The sequence below is a fragment of the Carlito syrichta genome, unplaced genomic scaffold (genome assembly GCF_000164805.1).
Source record: "Carlito syrichta isolate Samal-C Ts95f unplaced genomic scaffold, Tarsius_syrichta-2.0.1 Scaffold136712, whole genome shotgun sequence".
In the NCBI taxonomy this organism is placed as follows: domain Eukaryota; kingdom Metazoa; phylum Chordata; class Mammalia; order Primates; family Tarsiidae; genus Carlito; species Carlito syrichta.
Window position 1 is genome coordinate 159,458 of NW_007080808.1, and position 24,193 is coordinate 183,650.

Below are 24,193 nucleotides of genomic sequence, written 5' to 3' on the forward strand. Positions count from 1 at the left end.
TACACATTTCAAAGTAACTTGTAGATATGGAATGTTCCCAACATAAAGAAATGATACATGTTTGAGGTGAAGAATATTCCAGTTTCCCCAGATTAATTCATTTCACATTATTCACTTGTATCGAAATATTTCATGTACCCATAAATATGTACAAGTATTATGTATCCAAAAAACTTGTAAATAAAAATTTTCAAAAGTCAGAATTTAAATAACACTGTGAAAACAGCTTCAGAAGAAATGGATGGTGACAAAATAAGATGACAATTTATATTCATATGACACGCATGATAACAATGGAAGGAGAAATATATGTTAGTACAAAAAAAAAGTGTGAGTGACTCCTACAAAAAAAAAAAAAAAAAAAAAAAAAGGCTTGTGCTGTAAAGATGGAGTTGTGAAAAAAATGGCTTATGTGAATGTCATGAGTCTGAATGTCTAGTTGAGCCTAAGAAGATCCCTGGTGGGTACTGCACTGCTCAATAAACAGCCGTTGCTGTTATTATCCTAAATACTATTGCCATTATAGAAATTAAAACAAAATAAAGAAAATACAAACTCATGTTTTAGATCATGTATGTTACTGTATTATTTGATCTTTAGCATACTGACTTATCTGAAATTTTATGCCTTTGCTAATTTATTAATTTATCTTATAAAAATAAATCCAATATTTACTGAATGCCAACCATATGCCAAGAACAAAAGTGATATGTTCTCAAAACTTTGAAAATCAGACCTTTTCATAATTGAATGCAAAGACTGACAAATTTTGCTTTGAAAAGCTGCATAACAAATATTTCAGATTTTGCAGGTCATACAGTCTCTGTTCCAACTATACAACTCTGCTGTTGTAGATGGAAATCAGTCACAGATAACAGAAAAATGAATGTGCATGGCTTTGTATCAATAAAACTTTACTTATGGACACTGAAATTTGAATTTCATATAATTTCCACATGTCATGAAATATTCTTTTGTTTCTTTTCAATCATTTGAAATGTAAAAATGATACTTAGTTCAAAAGCCTTATAAACAGACAGGCAATGAGCTGGGCTTGGTGGCTTAGCCTGTAATCCCGCGCCTTTGGGAGGCTGAGGTGAGTGGATTGCCTGAGCCCGCGGGTTCGAGACCCACCTGGGCAGCGAGACCTCAGCTCTACAATAAATGAAAAAAATCCTTCTGCCATAGTTTTCTAAGTAGCTAGGACTATAATAAGCCCACACCACCATGCCTAGCTAATTTGTTTATTTATTGCAGAGATGAGGTTTTGCCATTTGTCCAGTCTGGTCTTGAACTCCTTGCTCAGGCAGGCCTCTTGCCTCATCCTCCCAAAGTGCTGGGATTACAGGCATGAGCCACTGAGCTCAGCCTCCTACTATTCTTTGAAGATCTTCTCGAGTTCCCTGTCCTACAATAAACTTTTCTGGTTGATCCAATCCCCAGTGAAATTTCCTCCTAACTCTTAAAAATGTTTCTGTGCCCAACATAGTATTTTATACCTTTAGACATTCACTGAGGCTTGCTAGTGACAATGAAAAACTCCAATATCAAACATGGATTTTTTTACAGGCCCAAAAACATAATAATGGAAATCAAAGTTAAAAAATAGAAATCTTAAGGAAGACATTACTTACTTTTACCAATATATCTTTTACAACTTGATTGCTGTCATTGTGAACACTGATATAACTGGAAAATGTCTCTCCCAAAAATATATTCCTATGAAATAAAATACATTTTTAGGTAGAAATCTATTCAGGTTCTATCATAAATATTGTTTGAATATCACTAAGAACTTCAAATGGAAACAGGTTCATTCAAGGATAGAGAGCTGGTGAAATACTGCTTCAACATTCCTTTGTTCACACTAGGCCACTCACTCATTACCTAATGAAATTCAAAATATGAATGCAATCTGTGAAACATGATATATCTTGGCCCTCAACTGCTGTACAAAATGCCAGTCTCTCTAGAAATAACAGTCACTGAAATCAGATCTATGCTAAGTCTTAGGATCTGTAACTGAAAAAGTCAAATTTCCATTTTTGAAATAATTTATGCCCTGAATCTAGAAGACCCAAGTAATTGATCTTGGGGTATTTTACACAATTTATTTTATTTCTGAAGTTATTCTAATAAAAATGAATAGGGGCTTTGCTTTACATAGTCTTATACTTTTTACATAAATATATTTCCAAATTTTTCAAGACGCTAGACAATGACCATATTCTATAAATTTAAAAAAAAACAACTAAAAATTTCCTTTTTGCTTCAATTCTCTCAATTGCAAATAGAGTGGAACCAGAGGTTTCTACCTTATTCATAAGCTGGAATAATAAAAAAGGTAAGAACAAGAGGTGAAATTTAAAAAATTAGAGTCCCTAATTAGCTGATAAGTCTGATAGTTCATGTTTGGAGAGGCCTATGAGCCCGAATAAATAAGCTGCTTCTGAAAAAGACATTTAATTTAAATTAGTTAAAAGACCAACACATGGCCATTAAAAAATATAATATGATCTAAAGAAGAGAGATAAAATCTTGTCATCTGAGTAACCAATAATAACATTTTCTTTTGGTGTGCATTTTTAAAAAATAAAAGAATCACAATATGTAATTTTTATCACTATTTTGCCACTCAAATGGACCATGAGCATTTCCTCATTCCATAGTTATTTTTTGATTTGTGATGGCTTTAAAATTTTGCTGCCTTTCTTATGTGAATGTATCATTCTTACCCGAAATTTTGTGGTAATGTCAACATTTCTCCCAACATTAAAATTTCTGCACCATTTACAGTTGAAGGGTCATCTCTCATCAGCTGGTTAAAGAGATCTCCTGCAGCAAGAGAAAAACAAAATTCTAATACCTACCTTTTAAATAAGTTTTACTTACATAAAGAAATAGCTGAGAGAGATATTTTTCAAAAACCTCTTTTAACAGAAATTATATTTTAATTCTAATTTCTAGATTATAATACAACAAAGGCATGTCAAAAAATTCTGATCTCACAGAATATGTTAGAAATAAAAAAATGTAGATCACGGAATAAAAAATTTACCATAAAAAGTACCAATAATTCTAATTAAAGAGAATACTAATGCATTCATTGATGAAACATTTGAAGATAAAGGCAATTTTTATAGTGTTATGAACATGAATGTATCTCAAACTAAAAGTCTCTGTTGCCATAGGCTATCAATAGTACTGTGGAGTATAACGAAGGCCTGTTATTTAGATGGCCACCATTCTCATGGTACAAAAAAAAGCAACAAAGAATCCAACAAAGGATTAGCATAAGATTTGCAAGGCTAGGCTTATTCCAAGGCAATGCAGGCAACTCAAGTTTCAACTTTTCCCTAGGTGCAAACAGAGTAAAGTATGTGCCATACCAGGTAAGTCTTTCTCTTCACATGTTACTGGAATATTGGTGAATAAAGTAGGCTTAGTCAACCTCATCACTGTGAATAAGAAAGTAAAACAAAACAAAAAATCAATACTGCTTTTGACTAATATTCTCAAATCCAGTGTATGCTATTTGCCAATTTTATACAAATATAAAATATAATCTAAATAATTCCTAAATATAATATGAAATACTTTCTAAGATTATTACACATCAGTGATTTACTAAAAATGTTAATATGTAACAAAAAGACTTATATGTGAGAAAAGAGAACAATTATGCTTTTACTTGCGACCTATGAATTATAAAAACTAAATGCAAATAAAATATACATTCATTATAGAAAAAGTAGAAAATAAATAATTTTAAGGTTTAAGGAATATTAGGAGTACAAGGTCTTAAAAGAATCTGGTGACTTCATTGTAAACAATATTAACTAAATAATAACTAGCGTTAGCCTGTCAGGGAAACAAATTTAGATACATCATTTTAAATATAAAATAATACTTTTATATCAAAGGGATCTTTGTGAGCTTTATCTCTCAGCTACAATCACTGGTCACTAGAAGCTCATAAGTGTTTCTTTAAGTAATATTAATTATGTATAAAATTATTATAATATTAGTTAATGCACAGGTTTGTGTAATTCCAACCAAAACTAAGATTTGTTTTTGGAACATGACAGAATATGTCTAAAGTTTATCTAGAAAAACAAGTAAATAAGCCAAGGAAATTGATGAGAAAATATGAGGAAGAACTGAACTTATAATATATCAAAACATATTTAAGTTCACAATCAGCTAATTGGCTTATGAACACAAGACCATACAGATATTTTAGAATTTTTAAAAAAAATGATTAGGATGCAGCAAAGAAAAAAATCAACAAAAAGGAAAAGAATCATTCATTATAATGTGGTAAGACAAAAGGCAAGCTATTTGGAAAAATAAAACTTAATTTTAAGTGTCAAATAAAGTATACATGTTCAAATAATTAAACAGACAAAAATTAATCCACAGAAAATTAGAAAAAGTAAAATGAATAATAAATCTAGTCTAGTCAGAGTAGGATATTCTAATTTAAAAATAAAAATTGTACATTATACTTAAAGTCTGTCATTTGACTACATCTAAATAAAGACAAAAACACACAATTAAAAATCATATGAGAGACTGGACTAAGATGTCTGACAAGAAACAGCTAGAGTGTGTTTGTCCCATGAAGTAAACCAAAATAGAGTTTCCTCAGCACTAAGAGAGGAATGGAACCAGAGCATGCCCATGACTCACCAAAGAAGCAATAATTTCCATAGAGTACAAAGAAGAGAAAAATTGATGAGCCTGGACTGGAAGTAGCTAGACTTGTCCGGATCACTGCACAAACCACAAGCAGCCTCCAGGACCAGTGGGGGTGGTGAGCCAGGGGAATTCAGGAATTCTGCGCTCCTGGCATGGACTTGCCCTGAGTCTTGCAGGCCTCCAGTCCCTCACGGGAAACTGCCTTACCCACAGTTGTGCACCACTGAAATCCAAGTGTAGAGGTGCAGGAAACAAAGCAAGAGTGGCTACAGTCACTCTACCCTTGTTGGTGGTTGCTTTCTAACTGGCCTAGGAGAGAATAAGCCCCAAATGCAAACTCTGCTGTGGTGTATAGTTCCTGGCTGGGGCAGCTTGTACGTTTACATTCTGAATGCAGACTGCCTAAGGCTAATGTGAGGGAGCTAGGTGGGTCTCTTTGCCCTAGCAATCTTTCACTCCTCAGGTAAACTCTTTTGTGTAGATTTGCACACATGGCAGCAGTATCCCAGTGGTCAGAGACTTCTTCCCAGTCCCCAATGGGGTAGCCAATAGGGCACAAAGGTAGAGATTCTGAGCACTTCTCCCACCCCACACTCCTGTCAAAGGCTCAAAAAAGACAGTGAACCCCACTCATCACTTAGGTCAGTTGGATAATTCCTTGGGGCAACACAGGTCAAGCAGAAAGCACACAGCCACGTTGCAGCTGGCTCTCTCCTGAAAGGGCTACCACCTGGCTGGTGGTCAACTGGCACACTCATTACATCTGGTATAATATCTCAGCTTTGGGGAAGGTCATATCCCAGATCCCAGCTGACACCACTATCCAAGTCACCCTGGACACTCAGGATGCCTTGAGTCTGTGCAGGTATCCAGCACAGCACTGCCACAGCTGGCAACTGAGAAACTCACCACACAAAGGCTATATGGAAACAAGAGAATTCTACAGTGCCTACATCAACCCCTGCTAACCTCAAATAAGAAACAGTCTACCCTATCATGCAGTCATAAAGGACAAATATATGGACTTCACAGCAACTCGGATGGATTTAGAGTCTATCATACTCAGTGATCTATCACAGAAACAAAGAACAGAGTACCATATGCTCCCCACTCATAAGTGAACCTTAAGCAATTATCATAATAATATAAGAAAAGGATTGGCAGTAGTGGGAAATTGCCAGGGGAGGGGGGCACACCTCATCAACAAGGGTACCTGTATAATGAACATTTGTATACCTAACCCTGAATTGTACTCCACATCTTTAAAATAAAGGAAAAAAAGAAAAAAGAAAAGAGAAAAGAAATAGTCTATCCAAATGAGAAGGAACCAGAAAAATAATTCTGACAATATGAAAAAACAGAGTTCTTCAACAACACCAAAAGACCACACTAACACTTTAGCAATGGACCTAACAGAAATGAAATCTTGGAAATTCCAGAATGGAATTGAAAAGGTTAATTATAAAACTCCTCTGTGAGACTCAAAAGTTGCAAATCAACATAAATAAATATAAAAAACTATTCAGGACATGGATAAAAAATCCAAAGATATAGGCATCAAAAACAAAAACCAATAAGCTGAAATTCTGGAAATGAAAGAATCATTTAAAGAAGTAAAACTGCAGTGGAACATTTTAACAGTAGACTAGAACTAGTAGAAGAAAAGTTCTCAGAACTTAAAGACAAGACTTTTGAATTAATCCAAACAGACTACAATAAAGAAAAAAGAATCAGGAGAATGGAACAAAGTCTCCAAGAAATGTGGGACTATGTAAAATGTCCAAACTTAATCATAGGTGTCCTAATGAAAAAGAAAAAAACAACAGGTTTGGAATACCTATTTGAGAGAATAATTGAGGAAAACTTCCATGGCCTTGCCAAAGATTTAAACATCCAGATAAAAGAAGTCCAAAGAAGCCTTAGAAGATTCACTGCAAAAAGTTATCACTGGCTAGGCATGGTGGCTCATGCCTGTAACCCCAGCACTTTGGGAATCTGAGGTGGGACAACTGCTTGAGCTCAAGAATTCAAGACCAGCAACATAGCAAAACCTTGCCTCTACAAAAAAAAGCAGCTGGGTGTAATGGCATGTGCCTGTCGTCCCAGCTATCTGGGAGGCTGAGGCAGAGGACTGCCTGAGCCCAGGAGGTTGAGACTGTGGCGAGCCAAGAGCGTGCCACTGAATTCTACCGTAGGCCTCAGAGTGAAGCCCTGACTTAAAAATGAAAGAAAGGAAGGAAGGAAGGAAGGAAGGAAGGAAGGAAGGAAGGAAGGTCATCCCCAAGGCACACAGTCATCAGGTTATGCAAAGTTATTGTGAAGGAAAGAATTCTAAGAGCAATGAGACAAAAACATAAAATAGCCTACAAAGGCAAACTTATCAGACTAACAGCCGACTTCTCAGCAGAAATCCTATAAGCCAAAAGGAATTGGGGCCCTATCTTCAATCTCCTTAAACAAAATAAAGTCAACCAAGGATTCTGAATCCCACAAAATGAAATTTCTTTAAAAAAGAAGAAATAAAGTCTTTCTCGGACAAGCAAATGCTGAGAGAATTTGTCACCACTAAACTGGTTCTACAAAAAATATTCAAAGGAGTTCTAAGTATTAAAATAAAAGATCGAAATACACCAGCAGTAAAACACTAGAAAGCATAAAGCTCACAGGGCATATAGAACAATAACACAATAGAGAGAAAAAAAATAACTAGGTAACAATCAGTATGAAGAATGGAATAGTATCTTACATATCATTATTAACCCTGAATGCTGAACATAAATGGTTTCAATGCCCCACTTAAAAGATACACAATGGCTGAATGGATTAAAAAACACAATTCAAAGATCTGTTGCCTTCAAGAGAACCACTTCACACACACAGACCCCTTAGACTCAAGGTAAATGAGTGGGAAAAAATATTCCACACAAAGGAAACCAAAAATGAACAGGAGTAGCAATTCTCCTATCAGATAAAACAGACTTTAAATTAACAAAAGTCAAAAAAGACAAGATGGTTATTACATATTGATAAAGGTATCAATCCAACAAGAAGATATAACAATTTTAAATGCATATGTTCCTAACATCAGTGCCCCTGGCTTCATAAAACAAATTCTACTAGACCCAAGAAAGGAGATAGACAGCAATACAATAATAGTGGGAGATTGCATCATTCCAAAGACAGCAATAGACAGATCATCAAGGTAGAAAGTCAACCAAGAAACATTGGACTTAAATTGAATCCTAGATAAATAGATCTAACAGACATCTATAGAACATTCCACCCTGAAACTATAGGATATACATTTTTCTTAGCAGCACGTGGAACATTCATAGGCCAAAATCAAGTTTCAATAATCTCAAAGAAAGTAAAAAATCAAGCACCGTCTCAGCCAACAGTGGAATAAAACTAGAAAATAACTCCAAGAACTCACAAAAACCAAACAAAAACATGGAAGATAAACAATCTTCTCCTAAATAATCCTTAGGTCAACAATGAAATAAAGATGGAAATTTAAAAATTCCTTGAAACAAATGACAACAACAAAACAAGTTATCTGGACTACAACCAAAGCTGTGCTCTGAGAAAAATGTATAGTGCTTAAGGCGTACATTAATAAGACTGAGAGATCACAGAATGACAACCCAAAGTCATGCCTCAAGGAAATGAAAAACCACAAACAAATCAAACTCAAAGCTAGCAGAGGAAAATAAATAATACAGATCAGAGCAGACTAAATGAAATGGAACGTCTCCACCCCTAAAATACAAAGGATCAATGAAACAAAAAGTTGGTTCTTTGAAAGGATAAACAAAATTATAGACCACTATCTAATTAAGAAACAAAGATTCAAATAGCTGAATAAGATATAAAAATGGAGACATCACAATCAATACCACAGAAATACAAAAGTTAATTTGAAATTATTATGAACACCTCTATGCAAACAAACTAGAAAATTCAGAGTAATCAGTTACATTTTTTGGAAAGATACAATCCCTTAACCTTGAATCAGGAAATAATAAAATCCCTGAACAGACCAATAATGAGTAGTGAGATTGAAACAGTAACTAAAAGTCTCCCAGAAAAAATAAGTCTAGGACCTGATGCATTCACAGCCAAATTCTACCAGACTATTTTTTTTCTTTTTCTTTTCTTTCTTTTTAAATTTTCTACCAGACTTTCAAAGAACTGGCACCAATTTTACTGAAGCTATTCCATAAGACTGAAGAGGAAAGAATTCTCTCTAACTTCTACAAAACCAGTATCACCAACAAAAAAAGAAAACTACAAACCACTATCCTAGTGAACATAGATGCAAAAATACTCAACAAAATATTGGCAAACTGAATTCAACAGCACAGAAAAAAATAATCCACCATAATCAAGGTGCAAGGATGGTTAACATATGCAAGTTAATAAATATGATCCAATACATACACAGAATTAAAAGCAAAAATCATATTATTTCAATAGACACAGAAAAAAATATTTGCTAAAATCCAGCATCCCTTCATGATAAAAAAGCATCAGCAAAATAGGCACAGAAGAAAAATTCCTCAAAATAATAGAAGCCATATATATGACAAACCCACAGCCAATGTCATCCCCAACACAGAATAGTTGAACACACTCTCCTCAGAACTGGAATTAGGCAAGGATGTCCACTTTCACCACTCCTAGTCTACATAGTACTGGAATTCCTAGCCAGAGCAACCAGGCAAGAAACAGAAATAAAGGGTAACTAAATTGGAAAAGAGGAAATCAAACGATCTCTGTATGCTAACATTATGATTCTACACCTAGAAAATCCTAACGAGTCCTCCTAAAGACACCTAAACTGGATACATGAATTTGGTAAAGTTTTAGGATACAAAATCAACTCACATAAATCAGTAGCGCTGCTATACACCATAGCATACAAGCTGAGAATCAGTTCAAGAACTCAAGTCCACTTACAATAGTAGCCAGAAAGGTAAAATACCTAGGAATATATTTAACCAAGGAGGTGAAAGATCTCTACAAGGAGAACTACAAACTCTCATGAAAGAAACTGCAGAGGACACAAACACAGGGAGAAACATCCAATGCTCATGGATTGGAAGAATCAACATTATTAAAATGAACATATTGCACAAAGTGATCTACAGATTCAATGCAATCCCTATCAAACAACCAATGTCATTTTTCACAGAATTAGGAAAAAAAAAATCCCTAAAATTCATATGGAACCAAAAAAGAGTCAGAATAGTCAAAGCAATCCTAAGCAAAAAGACCAAAGCTGAAAGCATCACATTACTTGACTTCAAATTATACTACAAGGCTGCTATAGTAACCAAAACAGCATGCTGGTACAAGAGCAGACACATGGACCAATGGAACAGAATAGAGAATCCAGAAATAAACCCAAATACCTACAACCAACTGATCTTTGACAAAGCAGACAAAAACATACACTGGGGATAGGACACCCAATTCAACAAATGGTGCTGGGAAAATTGGATAGCTACATGCAGAAAAATGAAACTTGATTCCTATTTCTCCCCAAATACAAAAATTAACTCAAGATAGATTAAAGACTTAAATGTCAGACCCGAAACCATAAAAATCCTAGAAGAAAACCTAGGAAAAACTTACGAACATTGGCCTAGGCAAAGAATTTATGGCTAAAATCCCAAAAGCAAATGCAACTAAAACAAAAATAAATAAGTGGGACTTAAATTAAAAAGCTTCTGCACAGAAAAAAAACAAAAACAGAGCAAACAGGCAACCTACAGAATGGGAGAAGATATTTGCAAACTATACATCTGACAAAGGACTAACATACAGAATCCACAAAGAACTCAGATGAATCAGCAAAACAAACAAACAAAAGCAAATTACCCCATTAAAAGGTGAGTAAATGACATCAACAGATATTGCTCAAAAGAAGATATACAAGTGGCCAACAAATATATGAAAAAAAGCTCAATATCACTCATCATCAGGGAAATGCAAATTAAAACCACAATGATACCACCTTACTCCAGTAAGAATGGCCATTATTAAAACATCTCAAAACAACAGATGCTGGCATGGATGCAGTGAAAAGGTAACATGAATACACTGTTGGAAGGAATGCAAATTAGCACAACCTTTATGAAAATTGATATGGAGATTTTCCAAAGAACTAAAAGCAGATCTACCATTTGATCCAGCCATCCCACTATTAGGTATCTACCCAACAGCACAAAGATTGTTAAACAAAAAAGACACCTGCACTTGTCTGCTTATCATAGGACAATTCACAATTTTTTTTTTTTTTTTTTTGAGTTGGAGTCTCACTCTGTTGCCCAGACTGGAGTGCAGTGGCCACTCCTGGCCACCGCAGCCTCGCCTGCTGGGCTCTGGCGATCCTTCCACCTCAGCCTTCCGAGTAGCCGGAATTACAGGCATGCGCTACCACGCCCGGCTGATTTTTTGATTTATTTTAGAGATGAGGTCTTCCTGCCCAGGCGGGTCTCGAACCCGCAGGCGCAGGCAATCCACTCACCTCAGCCTCCCAAAGATGCGGGATTACAGGCTGAGCCACTGAGCCCGGCTGACAATTCACAATTTAAAAGATATGGAATCAACCTACGTGCCACCAACTCATCAGTTGATAATGCAAATGTGATACACACACACACACACACACACACACACACACACACACACACACACACACCATGGATTACTATTCAACCATCAAAGAGAATGTAATAATGTATTCTGCTGCATCTTGGATGGAATTGGAAAACATTATCGTAAGTGAACTAACGCAGGAACAGAAAACCAAACACTGCACGTTCTCACTGGTAAGTGGGTAACTTGCTATAGTGTTCATATCAAATTTAATACCTTTCTCATTCTGGTCTCAGCTTAAATGTTTTTTCAGAAAAAAACCCAGCTCATTCTGTTTCTCTCATGGTACCTTGATTATACCATGAACCATATTTATTTATTTGTTTATAACACTGCTTTCCAAACTCCATGAGGTATAGGTTCTTATACCAAATCAAAACCAAAAAATTATAAAGACTATCTATATGGTCCATTCACAATATGAGTAGTGTTCACTAGCATATGTGAAGATGTTAACTACTAATTTGCTATAGTGTTCATATCAAATTTAATACCTTTCTCATTCTGGTCTCAGCTTAAATGTTTTTTCAGAAAAAAAATAGCTCATTCTGTTTCTCTCATGGTACCTTGATTATACCATGAACCATATTTATTTATTTGTTTATAACACTGCTTTCCAAACTCCATGAGGTATAGGTTCTTATGTACCATGTTCAGTTCTGTAGCTTCCATGATTGACATAGTTCTATATTCTATAGATCTTAGCTGAATGAAAGAACAGCATTCCACTAAAGTTCCCAAGTAAATGGCATTATTTTGAAGGTGTGAGTTTCATGGATTGAAGCCATTAAACAATCTGTTATATTAAGTAGCTGTCTTTTGAAATAGTCAACAAATGCTAACCTTAAGATTTCTGAAGTTACTTTGTATAGCTAGCATTAACTGAATATTTACTAGTTGTCAGGTATTATGCTACATACTTTATGAGCATTAACCCATTTAATTCTCATGACTACTCTAGAAGGTTGTTATTGTCATTAACCCATTGTATAGATAGGGCACCAACAATGTCTGGAGGGCATAATTTGCATACAAAGGGTTATACAACAGATTAACCACCTAGATTTGAGCCCAGGTGATTTCACTCTGTCCAAAAGTAATTCTCTATCATAGTTATTTTAAGACTGTGGCCACAAACCTGCAATGTCACACCTTGTCAGAAATATCCCATGGGAATTCAAAGTAGGACTCTATTCAGAGTATTAATTAGCTACAGATCAATGACACAGGAGTGAAGTGGTTGAAGTGGTGTTTTTAACTAGGAAAACAGATGAAAAGAATTAAGTAGAACCTGAAGGAAATAAAATGCTTCCCTGAAAGTGATCTATAGGAGGCAGTTTCTCTCAATTTAAATATCTCAAATTCTAAATTCATTTTTTTTTAAAGCGAGAAAGCAGGATTTATTGAGAGGACAGAAAAGCTCCCACAGTGGGAGGGGACCTGAAGGGGCTGCCCTCTAAGCTCATTTTTCCAGTTGGTATTTTCTAATTCTTCTTAGTTATTTTATTCATTTTTTATAAGAAACCGTATCTGAGCAAATAAACAGGAAATACTCTCAAGGGAATCTTGAAACACTCTTTTTAAAAAGTGTCTTTGAGTTCACCCAACCGTGTAGCCAATTTATTTGCCTATTATAGGCTCAAGCTTCTATTATGCACAAAAGTCCTGTAAAGCTTAGTTTTTCCTGATCCCTATGGTTTGATAAGGCATGAGATGGTCGAAGTGGGTAAGAAGCAACCTTCCAAGCTAAATAAAAAGATCCCAAATTGGTATGAAAAGCACCTGTTCTCTTCATAATGTCAAAAAAGGGTAAAAATCAACAGACAAGGAAGTAGGTGGTAGGAAATACAGTCATCTCGAGAACACAAAGAAAATAACATAAAGACAATTTTTTATCCATGCAGATTCTTAACCAAAAACAGAGAAAACTAAGTTAGTGACTGACACACAACTATCTCATTCCTTGAATCAAGTAGGGTTTCACTGTAGTTGTCTAGAGGATAATTCAAAATAGGCTGTTATCAAAAACAAGTTTAAAATGCACTACCTCCAGTCTTATAATGAATTAACAGACCTCAAAATTACACATTAGCTAGAAAGCAGAAACCTGTAAAAGGAGGGTTAAAAAAACAGGCAGAAGAACTATAAAAAAAGGACTGGTTATAAAACAGCAATTTTTGTATAGTCTTAAATGTTAAAGCAGATTCTTGGTCATAAAAAGTTATCCAGTTCAGTCTCCTAAATAAAGAGGAAAAAATATGTGATTTTTTTTTGTTGAATGCCAAATATTCACTACACACATTGCACAGTACCATGTCCAGAGACACTATCAGTGGAAATCACAAAACATATACATTTCATTTATGAAACCTGTTTCATCCAAAATCTCATTAGAAAAATTTTTGATAAGTTTTCAGTAAATTAAGACAAAGATAGGTGAGAGGCCACAAACTTTAGTGAACTGAGCCAAGATCAACTTGCAAACATCTTCATTGGTCAGAATATTAAAAAATTAGGTGGAATCTTCTTCAGATTTCAAGTCCTTACCGCATTCTACAGTAAGGTTCCTGAAGGCATTCAAGTTGTGAATCTTGGATTCATTTTTCGCATTTTGAGATGAAGGCAAAGTGAATCATTATGTACCTACTCATCTTGAAACATTTCGAAAAAAATTTCTTTGATAAGTTGGCAAATAGTCTAGAACAAAAGCAAAAACTCACAATTCGGACACCCTCCATATCTTTTGCCTCTGAATTTTAGTTAACATATGTTTGAAGATAAACAGCTCATCAGAGAAAAATAAGGATAATGCCGCCACTTTTATAGAGAATAAATGCTGGTGGTATATTACCAAATGTCCTAACAGATGTACCTTCCTATATACTTGTTTGTGTCCTCAGTTTATTTCCATGTCAATAACTTAATATATTGCTTGGCCCATTAGCTAGTGCTAGATTCACCAGTCCTAAGTTTCCAAATATTCTAAAAAGGCTTCAAAGAAAGAACAGTGAGCTCTAAATTCTTAGGCCTTGATTACTTCTTAAGTACTGTCCAGGTAGAAAAAAATAAAAACATAAAAAATTTCATGGCACTATTTGAAATAAAACTCAATTTTCAGTTTTTCAGTTTTGAATTGCATTGCTTTCCAGAGGGGTGGAAAGCAATTTATATAGAGTAAATTGGAAAAATTCAGATCTACCACATATGAAGACAAAGAAGGTCTTTTTAATGTGTGGTTTTTGGATTTAAAACAGTTCTTAAGAAGTCAGCATGGGATCTGTACCTGTAGTCCTAACTTCTTGGGAGGTTGAGGCAGGTAGATTGCTTGAGCCCAGGAGTACAGGTTGGGCAACAAAGCAATGCCCACTCTCCCCAAAACAACACACTCCCCCCATAAAACTTCTCATAGGAATCTTGTGACCTCTGACTACACCTTGTATTTTCAGTTCTATGTATAACCATTTCAAAATAATAAATCTGCATCATAAGAGAACACTGTAATTATGATATCTTTTGTTTTGTTTTGAGAAAGGCAAGCTAAACTGCCTAGACTACACTTGAACTCCTGAGCTCAAAAGATTCTCCTACCTCAGCATCCCAAGTAGCTGAGACTACAGGCACTTCTGAGCCTGGCGGACTACCTAATTTTTAACCACTGATTAATGGCCTTGTGATAAATAAGATCTGAACAATAAAAATCAAGTGCACCACTTATGATTGCCTACCAACCCCTATTTGCAAGCTCACTGGCAAAACTTCTTAAGGCAAAACTTCTTAAGGTTTCTCCAGCATTCTTGATTCAACAGTGGGAAGAAATGAGAAAAAGGAGTTACCAAAGAATTGCTTTGAAAATTCCCCCAATCCTCCAGTGTTTTTTTTTTTTTGAGTTGGAGTCTTACTCAGTCGCCCAGACTGGAGTGCAGTGGCCGCTCCCGGCCACCGCAGCCTCGACCTGCTGGGCTCCGGGGATCTTTCCGCCTCAACCTTCCATGTAGCCGGAATTACAGGCATGTGCTACCACGCCCAGCTAATTTTTTGATTTATTGTAGAGATGAGGTCTCGCCTGCCCAGGCGGGTCTCGAACCTGCGGGCTCAGGCAATCCACTCACCTCAGCCTCCCAAGGCGCAGTGTTTTTTTTCAGTTGATGACTTTTGGAAGCATTCATACACACGATTATTTTCTAGACAGGAGTCTCATTTGAGAGAGTAAAAAGACACTAGAAGTAATTAAAAACAAGTGTTTGTATAGAGTGAATCCTATCACGAAAAGACCTCTTTAGTTAAAAATTAGTGGACTCCTTGTATTTTAAGCAACCTCAGCCAGCACAGGCTAAGAAGAATCCCTCCAAAGGACCTATTTACGCTGTATTATGGAGTTTCTACCATGTTAGGCTCTGGGCTACAAGGCAAGCATGTCTCTGTCTTCCTAGTGAGCAGTCTTGCAGGTTTTTCTCAGGGAGCTGGTTTGATTTAACAGTAGTAACCCCGTGAAGGCAGGGTCCAAGTTTGTCTCCTTCCCTATTATATCCCAGCAACTAGCACAAGGTGGGCATTTACATTTGTTAATGCATGCTTACATGCTTTTACAAAACTTCCTTTTTAAAAATAATTTTTAGAGTTGTAGGGTACTAGTGGGGATTTATTACTAAGTAGATTGCATGCAGGTAAGGTTTGGGCCTCTAGCTGGAGCTCTCGCCCCTGACAGCGGACCAGGTACTCAGTATGTTTTCATGTGCTCCACCTCCCTCTTCTCTCTCTCCCTGAGCAGTATCCAATGTCTGGCGACACTACCCTTGTGCTAGTGTGTTTTATAACACTTTTAGTCTATTAATCACATGGGGTATGCTGTGTAAATCTAGTTTTCAACATTTTTCTTGTGGGAAACATATGACTCCAATAATCAGTCAAGTAATAATCAGCACTAAAGTCATCAAGATTGAATTACCTGTACTAGTATAAACAAAGAATAACTTGATTTCTTATCCACACTGGATACTTTCCTTCAAAACAGGATATAGTCTTAAAGACACATCACAGTCATAGGCGAATTATACTTTTTGTGTCCTTGCTTCAAAACAACATATCAACTATTATTTATTACCTATCTTTGGGAAGATCATTAAGAATCTGGGAAGGTCCCCCACTTTGAGCTGCATTCATGCCACTTGAATAGTATTCCCAAGAGAATTGTTTTTAGTTTTTATTTTTTTTAAAAAATCATTACACTTCAGATGAGTAAAGAAAAAATAAAATTAGACTGTAGAGATTTGCCACAATTCAAACTATTTACCTTAATTCATAAAAATATCTAATTCAATCACTGGAAAAGTAACAAAACAAAAAGAACAGAACATTTTACCTTGAAATTCAGTATACACAATAATTCATCACAATTCATTTAAAAGAAGGTTACTGATAAGCATACTGTAGAAAGTTCTTGGTTTAATTGATAAGCCTAGGAATTTACCCAAAATTTATTTCGGGACACAAACTGTACACATATTACCATACAATTATTTTCTACAATGTTAAGAATAAACAGGCTATATAGGAAAGGGTTTTAAAAAAGTCATTAAAAATGTAAAAATCAATAAAAACTTATTTTATTCCATACTCAGTTCATTCAGAAGATTCTTCTTTGTGTGTGTGTGTCAGAGTCTCAGAGTGTTACTCTGTCACCCAGGCTGGAGTGCAGTGGCATAAGAATAGTTCACTGCAGTCTCAATCTCCCAGGCTCAGGCAATCCTTTCACCTGGGACTACAGGTGTGCACCTCCATGCCTGGCCAATTTTTGTATTTTTTGTAGAGATGGGGTCTCACCATGTTGCCCATGCTGGTCTTAAACTCCTGGGCTCAAGCAATCCTCCCCCTTTGGCTTCCCAAAGTGCTGGGATTACAGACGTGTGCCACAACGCCTGGCCAGATTCTTCTTTTTGACAGTCAGTGGAATGTATTACATACTAAAAATAACACCATATTTATGCACAAATAAATTAATTTTTCCAGTAAGAGCCAATCTTCCTTTAAGAAGATTTCCCACATATTCACAGTACATAATATCACAGAACACCCATATTTGGCCTAAATGTCTCTGAATTGTAGCATTACAAGATGGAAGTTCATTGTGTCTGATAATTTGATTGAGTTTTGCCCAAATGTCTTCCAGAGCTTGGTTGTTACAAATAGTGTGTTCTATTGTCCATCTTGCTCTATAAAGTGAATGTAAATTTAGTGCCTTTAAACTATCTTGCAATTTTTTAGACAAAGGAAAAACCTTTTCAGTACAACTATTGCTGGGAAGTGATACACTCCAAGACCTTTCATTGTGTTGTTTTCTTTTTTCTGCTTGTTTATTCAGATTTTCGGAATTAGTCTGTTCATTCAGTGTATGTAAGCAGATTAAGTGCTGCTTTTTCAAACTAGGTTGAAATTCCAACAGATCTACTGTACAATCATAACTCTGTGACTTAACATCATGTTCTGAAATGGTTAAGTACTGTTTCATATCTTCTGCTGTCTCTCCAGAAATCAGAGGTGGTGATCTTTTAGGTTTGAGTGGAAGCTTGGACCCATCATGTGGAAACCATGGAATAAATCTTGATAGCGGACGAGTAGGAAAGTCTTGAATTGCTTTTTCTGCAATTTTTAGCAGTTGTGTGGGATCACTCACATATGGTCGATAATGTAATATTACTTCTGTCGTCATTCTGCAGCAATCCAGTTACTCTTAATGAAGAGAAAATTTCTTAGCTGAGCTCCTCAGAGCTAGAATGTAATTTATTATTACAAGATTGTCTCTTGCCAAATCAGAGGGAAACAGGACCTAAAGTGAAAGTATTGCAAAAAATAAGATATGGTAGGGATCCAATCCCAATATGATATTTTACCAAAGTGCTATTGGTAAATATAAGTGTAATTCACAAATCTGAAAATCCTTTCTCTCACTAAAATAAGGGATCTGAATTAGATGCCCTATAAGATCACTTCCACCTTAAAAATGCCAGTAGTCAACATGCTTAACTCAATAGAAATAAAGGACTTGTAAGTATCAGTATATTAAATAGTAATAATCTTAAGACCACAGTAGAAATAAAGAGTAAATTACTGACTCAAAATAATTGGATTCATATAAAGATAGCAAAAATGTAACATTTAGAAATTTGAAAGAAATTTGTGACATTTAGAATGTTAGAAATGTAACATTTAGAAATTAGACATCTAAATTGTGAACAATATTACTGTACATTTTGATCTATCTGGAAGAAAATGAAGCATTTTATACTTTAAAATTATATGGATTCTACCAAGGAAATATGGAGATAGAATACTTAATGATTTTATCTCATTCCCAGTAGTAAATAGTTTAAGTTTGCATTTTACCCATGCTAGGAACTGATTTTGTGACAAAATCTTCTCTCTATAACCCAGGCAATTAAGCAGTATTGAGACACTGGTGCCATGGCTCCTGAATTCCAATTTGGAGGAGGAATTAAACAAATCTAGACACTTACTTTTTCTCTTTGAACACAGAATCCTGAAGTTGCCCCCAAATTGTGTCACTGAAAACATATAGTACAGTATAAAATGCATAGGCTCAAGAATAGAGACTTCAAGCCAGGCTCAGTGGCTCAGCCCGTAATCCCGCGCCTTTGGGAGGCTGAGGTGTGTGGGCCTGAGCCCGTGGGTTTGAGACCCGCCTGGGCAGGCGAGACCTCATCTCTACAATAAATTAAAAAAAAAAATCAGCCGGGTGTGGTAGCATGCGCCTGTAATTCCGGCTACTCAGAAGGCCGAGGCGGAAAGATCGCCAGAGCCCAGCAGGTCGAGGCTGCGGTGGCCGGGAGCGGCCACTGCACTCTAGTCTGGGCGACAGAGTGAGACTCCAACTCAAAAAAAAAAAAAAAAGAATAGAGACTTCAAAGATTTGCAAGTTAGGCTTCCCTTTTTACTTACTATTAATGTCCACTAACAGATCTGACAACTCTCAAATGCTTAAATATGATCCTTAACATCCATAATTTTTAATATGGCTTTAGATATATTCTTTCAAGAATTAATAATGCATTAATTTTTCTCCCCCCTCTTCCTTACACTTTCAGATTGTAAATATGACACTGAGAATTTTTCCACTGTTAACAGTCTGAACTTATTGTTATACTCAAGAGACAATTTAAGTTGTGAGAGCTTCTTTTAAATAAAAATTTTCTCAGCCGGGCTCGGTGGCTCAGCCTGTAATCCCGCGCCTTTGGGAGGCTGAGGTGAGTGGATTGCCTGAGCCCGCGGGTTCGAGACCCACCTGGGCAACTTGGCGAGACCTCATCTCTACAATAAATCAAAAAATTAGCCGGTCGTGGTAGCGCGCGCCTGTAATTCCAGCTACTCGGAAGGCTGAGGCGGAAGGATCGCCGGAGCCCAGCAGGCGAGGCTGCGGTGGCCGGGAGCGGCCACTGCACTCCAGTCTGGGTGACAGAGTGAGACTCCAACTCAAAAAAAAAAAAAAAAAAAATTTTTCTCTTCAAGAGTAACAAGATAGTATCTTAACATTTCACATATTAAATACAAGAAAGTAAACGTAAATGACCATTTAAAGTGACATATTTGGCACCCAACATGATTAAAATTAAAATGTTTGAAAATTCTTGATTAGGACAATGGGAAAGAATAGTACCAAAGAGGTTTAATAAAACTGAAACTATCAATGAATTTTAATCCTTTTAGGCTGCTTAAGTACTCTTTCCTAGGTATCTTCTGTTTTGAAAAATAAAGAATAACAAAAAACTAAAAATTCCCAGTGGCAGTTGGTCTACATATTACTAAAATTAGTAGCTTCTAATTTGAATAAATCTCACCTACCAGCTAATAGAATTGCTTCAAATTCCCATCAAAGCAGTTAGTCAAGGAATGATCTTTGAAAATGCTGTTTCATTCATTAGGAAGCAACATGGCATCTTGGAAAGATGGAAGCAGGCCTTGTGTTGTTAAATTGCAGCAATTACTTACTGGATATGTGATTCTGGAAAAGTACTTAAACTCTGAGAGATAAGTACTATCTATTCCACATACTTGAAGTGAGATTGAGAGAGAAAGAACATGACATTAGTTCCTTTTCTCACTTCCCCTTTTCTCCATGGTAACAATCCATTTTAGTCAGATCATTTGCTCAAGCTAAACTAACAGGTCCCATCGCTACATTATTTAATATTACAAACGATTTAACATTATTTAATTATTCAGTATTACAATTATTTAAATTAAAATTATTTAATATTACAAGCTTCTCTGTTACACGGAGAAATCTTGTTGACTCCAGCCATCATATGATTTTATGTTACAAATGGGGGAAGCTTCTGGAATGTGTGATGCCTACATCATAATGGGAGGGATAAAGAGTCCCTCAGAATGGATGCCTTAAGTAAGGTAAGAGCAATTCAACCGAATTCAAATGTCGATTTAGAGCATTTCCTCAGCTCAGTGCAAGAAAGTATTGTCAACTACATACTAGCGCCTCTGAGAAATAAAAGGTGCATTTGTTGTAGTAGAAAATAAATGAAACGGCTGAAAACATTTCAAATAAAAGGTTTTCGGAAAATAGGTAAGCATTTCGAAAAAAAATCTGTCCCGGTGTTTCCTAAATAATGATCTAATTAAGTAACCAAAGTCAAAATTGCCGAGTACAAAAAAATTAATGTTGACGTGAGATTTTAGACACATTTCCCACATACACAGTTCTCCGAAGTAATCCGAAGTATGTTTTAACAAATCTACGTTATGTGTTGTAGTACTACGTACTGTTAAATCCTTGACACTGCTGTCATGCGATACTAATTGTGCAGATAAAGCGGAAGCCCAATAACTTCGTCAGTGCCACACTAAGAGACAAGAGAGAGAGGGAAAAACCACTTCAGTTGCTGGCTGTAATTCATCCTGGCTTACAGAGCTCTCTCTTCAGTGGGACTGGACGTCAGTTTCTGCGGCTAAAATCGGGTGATTGCGGCAGCACAGATCAGAGTGACTGACCAAGTTATCTACTTCATTCTAGAAGGCGGCTCTTAAACCTAAAAAAGCAAAGAGGCGAAAGCGCTTCCTTCCACTGGGCGCCAAGAGACAGAGCAGGAGGGCGAGCACTGGGTGTTTAAGAAGGTCAAGGCCTACAAGGCAAAGGCTTTAGAAACAGAAAAGGGAAGCAAGCAAAATAGGGAGACTCAGGTTCGCAAAAAAAGTTTACCTTTCAGCGCCAGCAGGTGCTCCTGTTTGGGGGGATTCACTTCCATTTTGGCCGGCACTTTGGACCCGCTGCCTACGGGGGCTCAAGAGGTTCAACTTGGCCCGGAAGCGGACAATCACCGCGCGTGCAGGAAGGCCGGGCGTCAAATGTACTCACGACAGCTTCTCTCTGCTCTTGGTACCTTTAATTCTCTTTTGACAAAGACCTTTACAAACCCAACGGCTTCTTTTCACCAGCCCATCCCTTGTCTCTTATACACAAAATATTCTGTTTCCCAAGTGCAATCACACATCGGCGACTGCAAGAAACCACAGCTCGGCAACAGTACCCAGGTTCCCAAACGCCTACATTACACAAGTGAAAAGAAGCGAGCGGCATGCTGGGATTTGTAGTTTATACAAAAATCGCATTGCATGCAGGGAGATGATGCCGCACCCTGCCCCCGCCACTTTATACCCCAGCTGGAATGCAATTGGAGAAGTCATTCCAGGAGCGGGAGCTTCACTCCAGAGCTCTAATTCTGTCTTACCCTCTTTTTTCCCCTTAACTATCTTTCCTCCACCCGTTTCAGACTCAATAAAAAAATAACTGCCTCTGCGCAAGGCCGTGCAACCACACGGCCAATGGCTGACGGGGGGAGGAGCGAAGAGGTCGTCGGAGCGGCGCCCCGGGCCCCACTGCGCCTGCGCGCCAGCGGAGCGCGCGGAGACCTCTGGGAAGGCGGCTCGACTCCGCCTCTCAGTTGAGGGCTTTGGAGGCCGCATCTGCTGCGCCGCTCCTCCCACGATGGCTACCCTGGTGGTAAACAAGCCTGGAGCGGGACTAGACGGCGGCCGGCAGGGCAGTCGAGGGGCCGCCGTGGTGAAGGTGAGGGACCCCGCGTGCTCTGTTCTGCACCATCGGCCTCCCTTCGTTTCATCCTGGAGACCTGGCGGCATTGCCGCGGCCCAGGCTTCCATGGGCCGAATGCGCGACTTTGGGGCCCCTTTTGGCTTTGCAAGTCTTGCCCTCCCTCCCCTCCGCGACCTTTATTCCCGTTAGCCTGCACTTGTCTGGTCTTCTGCTCTTGACAGATGTCAACGTCGGGACGTTTGTGAAAAGGGGGCTTGTGAACCTGTGGGAGGGACCTGGACTGGTCTTTAAGCTCAACAGGCGTTAATTAGCTTATTTTAAAAGTATAAATTGAGCTATTATAATGGGAAGGCATTAAGTTAGATGTTTCAGCTCGTTATCTACGTATGAGGTGGTGGTTAATTCCCATTTTACCGGGAAGAAACCCAGGTTTAGGGTAACACAGGGTGTGACAGAGCCCAGGGTTGACTCCATAAAGTCTATGCATAAAGTCTGTGCATCTTTTCACGAATGCACCAGTTCTGTAATCAGACATCTATTATTGGTTGAGCTGCCCTCTCCCCCTTTAGTAGTACAGTCTATCAACACTTTTCAGAAGTCTCCAACTGCATCATATTGAGCGTTAACACTGGGCTAATGCTTGAAGTTTGAGAGTCTACCATGCATAAATGCTTCAAAATGAATTTATTTTTTAAAAAAAATACGTGGAACTCATTTTTTTTCTTCCCCTGTATGTACAGAAAACTCTCGAAGGGGGAGGATTGATCAAATTGGTTCTTAGAGTAACCTGCAGGATCAGCTATAATCTAGGAGATGGGTAATTCTCATTTTTGTCTACATATCCACTGAGGACTTTTTAAACACTACTGATGCACTCCTCTGCCTCCAATTCTGATTAGGTTACCATCAGTAAAATCCAGAAGTGATTTTAATGTGCAACCAGGATTGAGAACCACTGACCCAGATAACACCAGAAGTTATTTTAATATCATGAATAATAGACACCTATGATTTTTCGCTTAATATTGGTTTTACTTTAATATTGGTGGTTGTTGATTTAATTGACTCTTATATACTAATAAAGTTATTCTGAAGATACACAGCATGTCTGAGATGCAGAGGAACCTTCATTATTAGACATGTTGTGTAGTTAGATTTTATTTGTTGAATTGTACTTTTGCTAAGTAGAGGATACCTGCAGAATGTTTTGTAAATTAACTTGAAGCTTAAGAAGTTTGATTTTATAACTGAAATCGGCATCATTGTAGTTTCCATTTTTGTTACTTTGTCTTATAATCTCAAAAGTGTACCAAAGCCTGATGTGACTCCAGTTTGTTACAGCACAGATTTTGATATATTAGAGGCTCACCCTGTATATTTTCATTTTAAAATACAAAATGTCCCTGAGTTGTGAAATAATACAGTTCTTTTTGACAAGTTTATCATGACATAATTTGCAGTGGGTATGGAGGGATACATTTTTTTAAAAAGTCTCATTGTCTTTTTTATAGATGAAAGCAAGAAGTACTTATTGGAAGGTAAAGATTGAAGTATGTAATGCTAACACTGTGTAAAATGACCTCTTGCTTAATGAACAAATAGATAATGATAGAATTTTTGATCATTAGGAAAAACAAAGGCACAAACATCTGATATTGTTAAATAATTTACATTTATTATTATTACTTTTGATTTGAAGTATCACTCCGTCGCCCAGGCTGAAGTGCGGTGGCACACTGTTGGCCACCTCAG

At 37.0% G+C, this 24,193-nt stretch overlaps 2 protein-coding genes across 5 annotated transcripts in view; one reads left to right on the forward strand and one right to left on the reverse strand.

Moving 5' to 3' along the window:
- TRAPPC13 (trafficking protein particle complex 13) overlaps positions 1 to 22,014 on the reverse strand; it is a 46,375-nt gene extending 24,361 nt beyond the window's left edge. The window contains exons 1-4 of one of the 2 annotated variants that reach the window (XM_021708416.1): positions 21,590 to 22,014; positions 3,390 to 3,458; positions 2,736 to 2,835; positions 1,635 to 1,719 (exon numbers count right to left, since the gene is read on the reverse strand). In XM_021708416.1, the coding sequence (XP_021564091.1) occupies positions 1,635 to 1,719; positions 2,736 to 2,835; positions 3,390 to 3,458; positions 21,590 to 21,635 (300 nt within the window). In that variant the 5' untranslated portion in view covers positions 21,636 to 22,014. The remainder of the gene's footprint in view (positions 1 to 1,634; positions 1,720 to 2,735; positions 2,836 to 3,389; positions 3,459 to 21,589) is intronic. The other variant, XM_008049773.2, reaches the window with a different exon arrangement.
- A 254-nt stretch (positions 22,015 to 22,268) lies between these two features.
- The window catches only part of TRIM23 (tripartite motif containing 23), a 35,633-nt gene continuing 33,708 nt past the window's right edge, over positions 22,269 to 24,193 (forward strand). For all 3 annotated transcript variants that reach the window (XM_008049776.1, XM_021708420.1, XM_008049777.2), the window contains exon 1: positions 22,269 to 22,456. In XM_008049776.1, the coding sequence (XP_008047967.1) occupies positions 22,376 to 22,456 (81 nt within the window). In that variant the 5' untranslated portion in view covers positions 22,269 to 22,375. The remainder of the gene's footprint in view (positions 22,457 to 24,193) is intronic.